The 13,893-nt window shown below is 48.5% G+C and overlaps 1 protein-coding gene across 2 annotated transcripts in view; it reads left to right on the top strand.

The window, feature by feature from the left end:
- The first annotated feature begins 297 nt into the window (after positions 1 to 297).
- LIMD2 (LIM domain containing 2) overlaps positions 298 to 13,893 on the top strand; it is a 129,541-nt gene continuing 115,945 nt past the window's right edge. Inside the window, exon 1 of one of the 2 annotated variants that reach the window (XM_078645068.1) lies at positions 298 to 1,195. In XM_078645068.1, coding sequence (XP_078501194.1) covers positions 1,193 to 1,195 — 3 coding nt within the window. In that variant the 5' untranslated portion in view covers positions 298 to 1,192. The remainder of the gene's footprint in view (positions 1,196 to 13,893) is intronic. The other variant, XM_078645067.1, reaches the window with a different exon arrangement.

The following is a 13,893-nucleotide window of genomic DNA, read 5'->3' on the forward strand; positions in this document are numbered from 1 at the left end:
AAATGCATAAATAAATAAATAAATAAATAAAATAAACACTTGTATAACTTTGTCTGCCAGAAAAATGAATGTGAAAGAGAGGTAATATCAGCGGATTGCGAGGGTAAAGGAAGACTGGTGAAACAGTCAAGGAGAGAGTGCAAGAAAGTGGAGGCTATCCAAGTAGGATGGAGAGAGTTGGAAGGGAGAGGGAGGAGGCGAGGGACAGGAGACAGACTTGAATAAGCAGAGATAGAAGCAGCGAGCAGCAGGGAGGCGACGGGTGTGGGGTATCTTCAGGGGGGGAGGTCACTTCTACACGGTACACAAAGGAGAAGCCAGCATGTAAAACAGGGGAAGCTGTGGGCCAATCGCAAGCCAGGGCCGTGTAATGTGTGGGCCGGCAGAGCGGGCCCCGAAAGAACAGAGGAAGCGGCCGAGGAGGCGCTACAAACAGACTCGATGTGCAGGGGGTTCCGAGAAGGTGCTTCAGGGACAGCGAAGCCGGCGAAGTGCCACTGAGCCACAAGGAACCACGACACAATACGGGGATAGCAGCTACCGTGAGGGCTTGCTGCGACCAGGAGAAGCCAGCTGCACAGACCAGAGAAGAATAAAAACAGCCGCCTCACGGAGACCACGGCACCTCAACATCTTGCAAGTAATTCAAGGCGCACGAAGAAGAGAACCCGAGGCCCACAGAGAGCAGACGGAACCGGCTGCACAGGAAAGGAAGCTCCTGCCTCATAGCGACCAGCACAGCACCTCTGCTTCTTGCAGGAAAGGAGGCAGCAGGGGCTCCGGCAGCCACAGAAACCCCATCACAGCCCCTTCCTGTTCTGTGCTTTCACCATAGCGCCTTTCTAGCAGAGAACCGAATACAGACTGAATAGGGAGCAGCTGCCCAGAGCGCGCGCACAACACCCGGCACAGCTCGCCCCTCGACCCGGTGCCCTCAGGCAGCACCGACCTCGGAGGACTCCCAGCACCCCCTGCTCGGAGGACTGAAGCAGCACCGACCTCAACCCAGCACCCCCTGCTCGGAGGACTAAAGCAGCACCGACCCCAACCAGCACCCCCTGCTCGGAGGACTGAAGCAGCACCGACCCCAACCAGCACCCCCTGCTCGGAGGACTGAAGCACCTCTCCTCTCCGAGGACCCTCGGCGGACCCTCCCGGTGCCTGTGCAGCCCCGCGCTTCCGGCCTGGACGAATGGTGAGTGTGCCCCGCGTGGCCAGCCCACGAGACGGGGTCTGGCGGGGCGAGGGGTCTGGAAGGAGTATGACGGGGCAGCCCATCTCTAGAGTCACATGCCCACCACGGTGACAGGGATGCGCACCGTGTACCCACACCGGCCAGAGATACCCACCTCTGTAGGGACTGAGCGCGCAGAGCGCCTGGCACTAGAGCCGCCACCCGAGGGTGAGGGACAGGCGTGGGGCTGTTATCAAGAGAGGGTGGAGGACTTCTCCTGCTTCCTTCACTAAAGGGAATTCCTGTGTCTGTACATCTACCCCGCCCCATAACCCCCTCTGTACCACTGGACGGGGGAGGGTGTTAATGGCCTCACTGCTTTAATGCAATGAAGCGCTTTCACGAAGACCACGGGGAGTCAAGGTGCTGGAATCTCACTGTATCCCGAACCCTTTCCCTTTGACTGTGACAAAAGCACCCACACATGGTTGGAGATGGGAGGGAGCGGGAGAGGGGGTTGGAGAAGAGGGGGGAGAGGGTTATGAGGAGGGGGCGATGTGGAATTTGTAGGGATTAGCATAAGCAGGTAGGGTATTTAGCGCATCAATTACCACCACATTATGACCGGGGTCTGTCATTCGTGGGGGCGGTGGCGGACCGGATTTCCTTTTCCGTAAGAGAGAGGAGGTCTCAGTGTAGGGGGCACTGATATGATGTGGTGGGGGTAATTTTTTTTACCTTCTTTTTCACTGTCAGCCCTTCCTGTTTTTTTTCCATGACTCGCCACGTATTTTAATGATGATTCGCAACTGGACGCCGGGGTTCTACCACTGACTTTTAAACAATTTTTTTCTTTTATTCCTAATTAATGGTGTACACGTCATAGATTTAACAATCTTGTAATGCGAACACGAAGCTCACGTGTGCTCCAAAGCGGACCGAGCAATTCCCCTGCACACATACGAGAACATGTTATTTGTTTTTTATAGCTCCAACTATAGGCCCCTCCTCGTTCGGGGAGAAGAGGTGGGCAAGCCAGCATTTTTAGAGGGGGCGGAGCCAGGGGGCTTTCTTAGCTCTGTGAGCCAGAGCACCAGGTGAGCAACATATACATCACGCACTGACCATCATGTAAACATATGATGAAGATTTTCCGGATCATGAAAAAAGGTTATTTCTTGAAAACCTGTTTAACTTTAGTACATAAGATTTCATAACAGCCTCCAAATACGATACGGTATAACTAAGATTTTAAACATGAATTTTTCCCTACCCCAAAAGGCCTTGATAGCACCGCCATGAGGGAATCACGAGATGTCCGTTTATTACGTGCACTGCATATATGGCCAACAGCGCTCTTATATGTGAAGCAACATTCTTGCTTATTTAACTATATATATATATATATATATATATATATATATATATATATATATATATATATATATATATATATATATATATATATATATATATATGTGTGTGTGCCAGGTGTTTTATATAGCGGGCATCCTGAACTGAATTAAAGGTGGTCTCTGATTTGACATCAATCAAAATAAGTGAAAGTGAAGTAAAGTGATTTGTGTAATCACACACAATTTGCTCAAGATGAAAGCTGGGATTTGAACGCATGTTTTCTGGTTGCACACTGCAATTGACACACTGGCTTAACACCTCTTGATCCCTCACTTTAACAGCAAAGGACAATTGCTTGAGTTCAGATGTTTCACAAATATAAATTAGTACCAATAAATTAGTTCCAATCCAGTTGTATGACAAATTGGGGTATATCCTAAAAAAACACACAAGATGATGGACGGAATGTTGCACAATGGCAAAACATTCACCCCAGTCACAGATCTGGGTTTAATCCATCGTTATTTTGCTCACCAAGCCACCCCAGTTCAGACATGGCCATATGCAAATCAGTCTTGACCCTGTGCCTTAGGGGAACAGTCCAGACCTAACTGCCAAGCCATGTCTTCCCTAGAACGGAATCAAGCATCCTAGGACCGGTTTCTGGCTATCAGCCGTCTTCAGCCAGGATAGCTTGACTCCAGTGGCGTAGTGAGCAAGGGACCCACGTCTGGGCATACCCTTCCTACATAGGGTGAACAGCAAAACACACAAGATGATGGACGGAATGTTGCACAATGGCAAAACATTCACCCCTAGTCACCGATCTGGGTTTAATCCATCGTTATTTTGCTCACCATATCCTACCTGCAAATCTGTTGTTTATATTTATTCTTGGTGGTGCTGTAATTGTACTCTGTTGGTAAACATAAATCCTTTATACATTCATTATCCCCATTACCTAGACCACGGATACTCAAAGTGCGGCCCTCTTGACCTTTACATGTGCACCCCTGGTCCACTGCAGCACTGGGCTGCTGTTACTCGACTGAGCACTAATATTCAGAAACATGGTAGTAAATAAACCGTCATGCATTGGCTTACAGGTTAACTGAGAAAAAAGTAAGGAAGTAACTAAGGTGCCCTGTCCCACTTAACTTTAGGAACACCTTCATTTTAAAAGACATCTTCCAACAAACGTGTACAATTTATCATCTTTTCAAAATTCAAAAATTGTATTTCGTTGACATGCAGAAATGTTTCAACCTAAGATTATTTCAGTGCATTAATAAATATATATTTTTAAGTTATAGTTTTGAAACATGAATTTAGAAACATTCATGCTTCCTTGCTGTGAAAATAATGGCAATAGTGAACTAAGAGGTAAGACTGCTGTTATGTGCCCCCCGCGTAGCCTGGGTTGCTATTATAAATTGACAACATTACAGTTTCTTAAATCAAATCCCAGAGAAGGTTTTATATAGCGCATATTGTGTATTTTGAGGTCCTCTTAAAAGTGAAAATGAAGAAAATGGAGGCCAAGTGAAATAAAACATTTGCCTAGGACCATACCATTTGGTTAAGTGGGAAAGCCGGATTGATCCCAGGGTTTCTGGTTTCACACTGTGTAATTTAGCTAATAAATGTTCTTGCCTCACCTCCTCGACGCCCACCTTACAACCCCCCCCCATCCCTACCCCTGAACACCTTTACTGCACCCGTGTCCAACTGAAACCCTGCTGGCATCAATACGGCCTCAGTCATAATCCAGAGCAAACATTCTGGCCCCTGGGAGAATGTTTGCAAGTACCCATGAACTATATTGTACTCCCCTCATACTGCAATGGTCTATTAATCTCTGACCAACACTGTGCTGTAAGTAATATTTGCTCTGTAATGTCACCGGGGAAAGCATGATCCACTCTTGCATGGTGTTCTCACACCCTCCTTGGTACCGTACTCTGAAACCAGGGTGAGTGATGGTTGTGCTTCATAAAACATCTAAAAATATGTCATTTGTTGACATTATTTGCTCAAGTTAGTCCTTTCTCAGTATGAAGTTCCTCCACTTGCACCATGACTGGGCCCCTTACTTGATCAATGTTGTCTTCTTCCAGTTTGCATTTGCTTCCCTCTGGCATGGATATTATTCTCTTTCTGTATTCACATACTCTAAATAAGCAATGAAATTCCTATTCTCAGCATGACTTTATTATTTCTATTTTTGCTGTTTTGCCTGGGTGCATCTGCTCATCTTCACTTATGTCTCAGCTCATGTAGTGGCATTAAGTTCCCTGCTTCCCAGCACAAGTGTGCTTACCCACTATTCTTTACTCACTTCATTACAAGACTTGTTGTTGCCCTCTGTTCAACATTCGGGGCTAGCGAGGTTCCCAGAAGTGAAAAAAACAAAATATCAGCTTCTGAAGTGTCGCCCTCTTGGATCAGAGACTTAAGGGTTTGTCATGCCACAGTAACTTCTGCCACGGAGATAGGTTCCTAAGAGCTTCCCTGGGTGTCTCTGTGGCTATCTGCAACCCTAGATGTCCAGAAAACACCGATCTAGGCCATGGAACTCAAAACATTTGGAGAGAATTGAATGTCTGTCATATGGCAATGGTTATTCTGTATCTCTGGAGATATATCTGTCCGTATCTTCAGGTGACGTCTTGATTTTGTGGCCAAAGTTCAAAAGAGAGTGGAAGAACGGAAGAATAAAGTCATTTAATACAGGAGAGATCAGCAAGGTAAAAATATCGACTTCGGGAACATTTGCATACATTTGCAGTGGGAAGTTATTTTTTCCCCATGCGAGTATTTTAAACATGAGCGTTCCTCCGTCAACCCACCTTAATGGCTGTTTTACATTCTGTCCTTCTTCCTCTCCTTTTTTCTGTTTTATGACTACTTCCCTATCTTTTCCCTTCCTCCGTTTTTTTGCACATCTAATAATCATTAAGCCAAGGTCGCCAGGAGTTTTTTTTTAATTCAATTCCCCTTCGGCTGTGCATTGTTTTTGGATCTAAAAAAACGAATGCAATCTTTTCTAATCTCTATTTTTTTGGTTAGCTGTTTTTCTTTTCACTGTTTTATTTTGCACTAGCAGCCCGTCCCGACGTTGTCCGGGTATGAAATAGAATGTGTGTAATGTGTGTATTTGGCAAGGGCAATTTATTTTAAAATCTCGCGGTAGACAACATTTTTTGTTTCATTAGAATAGGGACAGAGAAGGCCCAGCTGCAGCCCTGGTTGATGTTAGCAGGCGCGTGTAATTGGTGTAGTGATCCGCCGTCTGAGCCCGGCTACAGCCCTGGTTGATGTTAGCAGGCGCGTGTAATGTCGTTGAATGAGAGAGTTATCAGCCGCGGGTAAATCCGTTTAATGAGAGAGTTGAGTGATAGCGAGTAGGAGAGGCTGCAGTAATTGTCCCCGCAGACACGCTCATTTGCGTGTTCCCCCGCTTGAGGCCCAGATGCAGGCCTGTTTGATGTTAGCAGGCGCGTGTTCCCCTGCTTGAGGCCCAGCTGCAGCCCTGGTTGATGTTATCAGGCGCGTGTAATTAGTGTACTGATCCGCCGCCTGAGCCCGGCTAGAGCCCTGGTTGATGGTAGCAGGCGCGTGTAATTTAGTTGGATGAGAGAGTTCAGTAACAGCGCGAAGGAGAGGCTGCAGTAACGTTACTTACCAGGCCTCCAGGTGAACGAGTTTGTCACGCCCCCAGCACACGGCCACAGCAGACGATCTTCTGATTAATGTACGACCCACATGGCATGAAGGGCGGAACATAAGACACGCCCCCAGCGTGCCCCTTGATGCGGCGCAATTGCGTTCACATGGCATGAAGGCCGGACACACGCCCCCAGCGTTTTTCACGCCCCCAGCGTGCCCCTTGATGCTGCGCAGCAATGTAATTGGCACTTCTATGTGAGACTCACATGGCATGAAGGGCGGACACACGCCCCCAGCGTTTGTCACGCCCCAGCACACGCCCACAGCCCACGATGTGATGGCCGTACCACACGCCCCAGCGTTAGTCACGCCCCCAGCCCATGCCCTCAGCACAATGCAGACACGCCCACAAGGGACTACTTTGCTGGCACGGTTCTTTTACCTTTTAAATGTATAGAGGAGTTGGCCTAACGGCTAAGGCGCTCTACCTCGGACCTGGGGATCTGGGTTCGAGTCTTGGTAACGACGCCAAACATCCTGTGATTCTGGGCAAATCACTTAATCTCCCCGTGCCTAACAAAAATGAATGTGTGTCCTCATGTAACGTAACTGGTGCTATGTAAAGCGCTCTGATACCTGATTCAGTTCGGGTCAAGTTCGCGCTATATAAAACTCTGCAAAAAAAAAATATATGGTGGCCGTCTGCATAGCCTATGTCCTTCTGCTGCAACTGCCCTTTCCAACGCTGTATTGGGTGTTGTGATTGGTGCCATGGTTACTGTGATTACCCGCCTCAAAGATTTTGGCTCTCTCTTTATAATATTAGTATGGATTTCTTACTATGCTCCATTCAAAGCAATCTTATAGAAGGATAGAATCAATTGCAGCCCTTCAGGCTCATCAGCCAACCAGCTCATCCTTTTCACCTAGGGGCAGAGAGGAACATCTGGAGGCCACAAAAGAGAAAAAAAGGCCCACAATGGAATTTGAGTTAGAAACCACACACTTGTGAACCTTAGATGTGTGGGTACGCAGTGGGATTGTGTCTACGGCTACTGCCCATCAACCAGGGAACCCAACAATGAATTAATGAATTTCAAGGGCTCACTCGTCACTCTCCAGTGGCACTGTGTAGGTGAGGAGACTTGCCAGCAACAGGATAGATGGGCTAAGGGTCTTCCTGAGGACCCTCATACCTCCTCTCAATTAGCAGGTAGAGTGGTCCCCAAGCTTCACACTCTGCAGCACGGAGCCCAATTCAGCTTTAGGCGGGAGTGGGGCCCGATCAGAGGGTTCCATTTGTGTTTGGGCTCCCTTGTTGGGAGAGTCACCTTGGTCCATAGGCCTTTCCTTACCCCTTTCCTGCCTCCTTTCCCAATAAGGTGAGATCAAAATGTAGACCACCAACTGGGATTCTTTTATGGCATATTAAGGGACCCATACCCTTATATTGTACCAACGAATGTATGTCATTACATCGCATACTAATACCACGCATGCCATTACAACGCGGGTATTACTACGCAATGTCAATGGCATCGCATGCCATTACATCGCCTACTTCTACCACGAGTATGCCTTTACCACGCAAGCCATTACAACGAAAAGGCATGCGTGGTAAAGCTATACTCGTGGTAAAAGTATGCAAGGTAAGTGACAACCCTACCCCTACACCTACACAACACACTACTCCCACCCCTACACTACCCCTAACCCAAAAACACTACCACACTACACTACCCACACTACTCCCACCCCTACACTACCCTAAACCCCAAAACACTACTACGCAACCCACACTACTCCCACCCCTACACTACCCTAAAGCACTACTACGCTACCCACACTACTCCCACCCCTACACTACCCTAAACCCTAAAACACTATACTATGCTACCCACACTACCCCCACCCCTACACTACCCTAAACCCTAAAACACTACTACGCTACCCACACTACTCCCACCCCTACACTACCCCAACCCAGAAACGCTACTACACTACCCACACTACTCCAACCCCTACACTACCCTAAACCCAAAAACACTACTACGCTACCCACACTACTCCCACCCCTACACTACCCTAAACCCTAAAGCACTACTACGCTACCCACACTACTCCCACCCCTACACTACCCTAAACCCTAAAACACTACTACGCTACCCACACTACTCCCACCCCTACACTACCCCAACCCAAAAACACTACCACACTACTCCCACCCCTACACTACCCGAAACCCTAAAACACTACTATGCTACCCACACTACTCCCACCCCTACACTACCCTAAAACACTACTACGCTACCCACACTACTCCCACCCCTACACTACCCTAAACCCTAAAACACTACTACACTACCCACACTAGTCCCACCCCTACACTACCCTAAACCCTAAAACACTACTACGCTACCCACACTTCTCCCACCCCTATACTACCCCAACCCAAAAACCCTAAAACACTACTATGCTACCCACACTACTCCCACCCCTACACTACCCTAAACCCTAAAACACTACTACGCTACCCACACTACTCCCACCCCTACACTACCCTAAACCCTACAACACTACTACACTGCCCACACTACTCCCACCCCTACACTACCCCAACCCAAAAACCCTAAAACACAACTACGCTACCCACACTACTCCCACCCCTACACTACCCTAAACCCTAAAACACTACTACACTACCCACACTACTCCCACCCCTACACTACCCTAAACCCTACAACACTACTACGCTACCCACACTACTCCCACCCCTACACTACCCTAAACCCTAAAACACTATTACGCTACCCACACTACTCCCACCTCTACACTACCCTAATACACTACAATAAACAAACACTACAACACTACACTACCCTAAAACCTAAATCACTACACTACATAAACATTACACTACCCTCCCTAATACACTACACTAAACAAACACGACAACACCACAACACACACTAAAACGTTTTAAAATAACACACACAACACAAACATTACCACATTACATTTTTTTTTTTTTTTTTAAACCTTTATTGATATCAAAAGAAGACAAATAGAGGCCCACAACCAAGCCGGCCGGCCGCAGTGTACAAAACAATCAGGAGTCATCAGGCAAATAGTACATAATCAATCAACACAAAGCAGAGGCCGTATAATCGCAATAGGGAAAAAAATACAGAAACTAAAGGGCTAAAACACAGGAGTAAAGAAGGCTTAATTTTACAATAAGGGGAGAGGACATATGACAGGCACAATTGCAATACGGAGGCATCCGATATCCCGTAATCAACCTCAACATTAAGCAGGGGGCGTGGGGCAAAATATCAGGGGGACAACACACTGCATTCAAGAAATCAGGATATGCGAGATACAGTCAACCCCTGAGCGTTATCCTCGTAACACGCCCGCCACCCGGGACACTACCAAGCCAGAACAGTGGGATCGGAAGACAATGCATGAAAACCCGCCCGTCACAGTACCCTCTGGGACGCAGGAAGGGAAAAAGGGAAGGGGACTAGGTAGGGGGGGGGGAAGAGGAAGGGAAAGGAAAATGGAGGGAAGAAAAACCAAACAATAAAAGGAAATAAGGAAATATGAAAAAAGAAAGGTAAAAGACACGCCGACACGGCACCCCATGGTGAGAGGACAGGAGACAAAAGGATTAACGGTCCAAGTGGGGCATGGCATTCGGACGAAAGACAGCCAAAACGTAGCAGGAGGAGTAACGACGCCATACCCCCACCCGAAACACACCATAGGAGGTCGGGACAGACGCGGCCTCACGAAAAAGATATACAAAAGGGCCATAGAACCAGAAGACAAACAATAAATAGAACCCAACCCACCCGTCCCACCCTGCACCCCTGTAGAAGGCTACGGCCTACCCTTCAAACAGCGTGCCTGTCGCCCTAAACCAGAACCCGAAATATAGCAAGAAGAAAGAATGAAAAACGAGACAAAACGACCACAAAAGCGGAGAAAGAAAACAGGAGGGAGGAGCAGAAGAGCTATAATACAAACGATGGGCCACAGCCCTCCGCCCAACCGGACAAGTACAATCAAAAAAACAGACCAGGATGTCACCCCATCACGCGCCACCAAATATTAGGAGAAGGGGACCTCCCACCCCTCTACAATCAGAGACAAGTGTGCAACGAAATCGCATACCGGGAATCAAGCAGAAGTCATACATTTCACCCCCAACCCTTCCGAGCGACAAACCCCACCCACCACATGGCAATGTACAACCACAAACTAAATACGAAATCAGCAGATAATCGAGTGGAATGGAGACTAGCATAGCTACGTGGGGAGTAGATAGATCGATAAGTGAGCAATAGTTCAAACTGAAAGTATCGATACATCAACAATCGAAGCACGAGCCATGAGAAACAGGAGTTCAGTTGCGCCACTGGAGCGGGCGAGGTGGTCCCACTTTTAAACACAGGCAAAGTCATCGAAGTAGGCACAGGAGGAAGTCCACCCATAATTCCAGGCAACAATGTCGAACAGGGTCGCAGTACAGCATCCGAGTCCCCGGGGTCCGAACCTTGAAAAGCAGGGCGCCCCAAAGTCACCAGCACATTACACGATCTTCGATCAGCGGTGGAGACACTCAGGTCAATCGAGGGGGGTGAGGCAATGGAGGCATCGAAACAAGAGGGCGACAAGAAGAAACGGCCGCCCAAAATGGCGGCGGATCGTGGCGGACCCACCGAGACGCCCAGGGCCAGGGAAGCGTACAGGGATCTGAGGGCTTCCAGGATATCTCCGACTGTCGGCTCACGCCCACCAGATCCGATCCCCACACAATCAGGCAACTCGGGCCCGCCGCCACAAGGTGACTCTCGATCCAGAGGGCCGGCCGCCATTTCGTGAATCAGCCCAATCGCCGCCCACGAGGACCCCCGGAAATAACAATTCTCAAATGTAGGACTTTACAAGCGCCGGGGGTCCCAGCAAGGGCGGCCTCGATGCCAAAAGGATGTCCGCCCAAAACGGGTCTCCGCCCGCACCAGCACCGGTGCCCCAAACAAGCGGAGTCCGGGCCTCGAGGACCAGGGCCGCCGGACAAAGCAGCGGCGGGGGGAGACCCCCTCTCAGAATCAGGTCCCGGGGCTTCTCGCCCACGTCTGCCACGCGACCAGCAGGACAGGTCCGAGTCAGGATCGCCGGGATCTTCGCACATCGGCTCCCAACACTGGTTCTCGCTCTCGGCCGGGGCCGAGAGCCGTCGGATCCCACCGGCCAGGTCCCGGTCCAAGTCTCGCAGAGGCCCCGATCTCTCGGAGGCCGGAACTCCGGAGCCACTGCACGTCAAGACCCCGGGGTCAGATGGTAAGTACAAACAAGCCGTAATGTTTCCAATTCCCCAAAAGTGTGCCGTCCCGGGACAGGATAAAAGACAGGATAGGCAGTCAGGATGGAGGGCTGCGGGAGCCGAGCTAAAAGGCGACCATCACGGCCGCGAGCTAGGCTCCTCCCCCCCTACCACATTACATTTAAACTACCCTAAACCCTACAAAAGTAACCCCCACCCCATGCACAAACCCCCTTACCTCTCTTCTCTCCAGCGTCGCAGTCTGATCCTGCTTCCTCCTTCCTGCTTGCTTCACGTCGTTGTGAGGAAACAGCCTAAGTTTCTTCACAACGACGTGGATAGCCGCCGCCGCCATTACACATTACATCGCATGCGTTGTAAAAGCGCATGCGATGTAATGGTATGCCTGGTTTTACCACGCGTTGTAACATCGCATGCGTTGTAATGCATGCGATGTAAAAGCAACGGTTGGTAAAACCCGTGTTGTAATGGCTGTTCCCCATACCAACATGCATGTGCATACACTACTCTGGGTACTTGGGAGTTTGTCTATGGGGAAGGATCTTTGGCATGAGGGTGTATGAGGAAGGACCACCAGGGTATGCCAATTAAGAAGTAGCCCATGTGTGTCTATGGGGTAGGAACCCTATACATCTCTATGGAAGGAGCTCTGGGGATTAGAGTATATTAGTCAGATTTACCTTTCTACTGCCTACCTAATGTCCCATAAATTGATAAACTGTGTCTTTGTGGAGGCTTTCTTCTGTTGGGTTATTCTCCGGTACTGTTCTCTCATTGGTCCCCGGCTCATTGTGTTAAGGTCTGCATCGCTGGCTCTGCGCTAGCACCAGAAAGCTTCATTTGCATCTGTACATGGACACGTGCTCAAAGGTAGACTGAATAACATCCATGGAAACCAGTTTGAAGGGTAGGCTGCTGAAGTGCATTCTGGGATGCATGCATTATGCAAATGAGGTATTTGCGTTCCCAAACGTGGGCCGTCGGAGGCCGCACCATCTGTTCCTGCCACTAAGTCTAATTACAGATGCAGAAAAAATTTACAGAAAGAGGAGTCCCACATGAGAGCAGTGAAGTACGATCTGGGGGAAGAAACGCAGGGTTTGTTCTATTTTGGTAGGCGCCAAAAGTGCTCTTTAAACCTTTCCTTTGGATCAAATTCCCCCCAGAATCTTGTAAACTCTGATCTATATTTAAACATGCCGTTTCCGACCCAAATTGGGAGGTTTTTTGGGAGTGTCATCGCTATTTGCGTATAATTTGACATTTAAGTGGGCTATTTTAGGATTGTTTTCATTGTCTGTGACAACGGAGAAGCGTGGCTCAGTGGTTAGAGGCGACAGACCCGGAAGCTGAGATTGGCTGTGGACCAGGGTTCGATTCCCCGCCTCGGCGGGTCTCGGGCTCAAAAAATTCCACGGACTCGACAATTCTCGCTCCGGTGCCTACTCGACTCACGGGGTCACACTCTGCGACTCTGGGCAATAGCTTGCTTAATCTCCACTACGGCCCCTCGCGGTGGGATGCCTGGCTTTCACCTTGTGGATACCCTGCTGGGGTATCTCACAGGGGAATACCAGGACGGGTTCCCTAAGCAAGCGCCTTGATGCCTTCGGGTGATACGTGCGCTATATAAGTCGCAATACATTATTTGATCAAATCCTCTAGATAAAAGATGAAAGAATACCATCAGTAGAAGTTGCCTTTTTTGATGTACAAGTAGATTCACGCATGTGGAGAGAACAAGGTTGAATGTAAGGGCTATCAGATGTTTGTAAGGTCAAAAACAAATAGGAAATTGATAAGTTGCAAGAAACTGAAAGGTAACTGGCTAAATGGTGCCAGACAGGAATGCGAAAAACTTTAGCCAACTCCAAAATATTTCTTAGTAGCTAAAGACCACGATCGCAGTGTGTTTAAATTGAGTCTTTTACCAATATCTGGCGGACTGTGGAATAAAACCCTCTCCATACAAGCCCCGCAGGTAACATGCCTGAGTTTGAAAAGAAAGAACCACATACCATTGGTGCTCTAATGTTGGCATATTTCCGACTGGAGCAAAATACAGAATTCTTTTTAAACATGGCGGCTCTTCTTGGTAATATAGGCACATGAATTAATTTACACGGTAGCATCTCCTCCCTACAAAGACAGCACCGAAAACGTACAACATGGAGAATTGGCACTCTTTTTATGTAGCAACTCACTACATTGCTCTGGCCAAGGCTCAGTGTCACAAATTGTCTCATCAGAGCGAATATCTCTATGTACATATGATTGTGCTAATTGTACAGCACAAACCTAACCAAAGGGCAACAGAGTGTTGTGTAGAGTCAAAGGCAAG

Source organism: Lissotriton helveticus, chromosome 5_1 (assembly GCF_964261635.1).
Source record: "Lissotriton helveticus chromosome 5_1, aLisHel1.1, whole genome shotgun sequence".
Classification (NCBI taxonomy): Eukaryota; Metazoa; Chordata; class Amphibia; order Caudata; family Salamandridae; genus Lissotriton; species Lissotriton helveticus.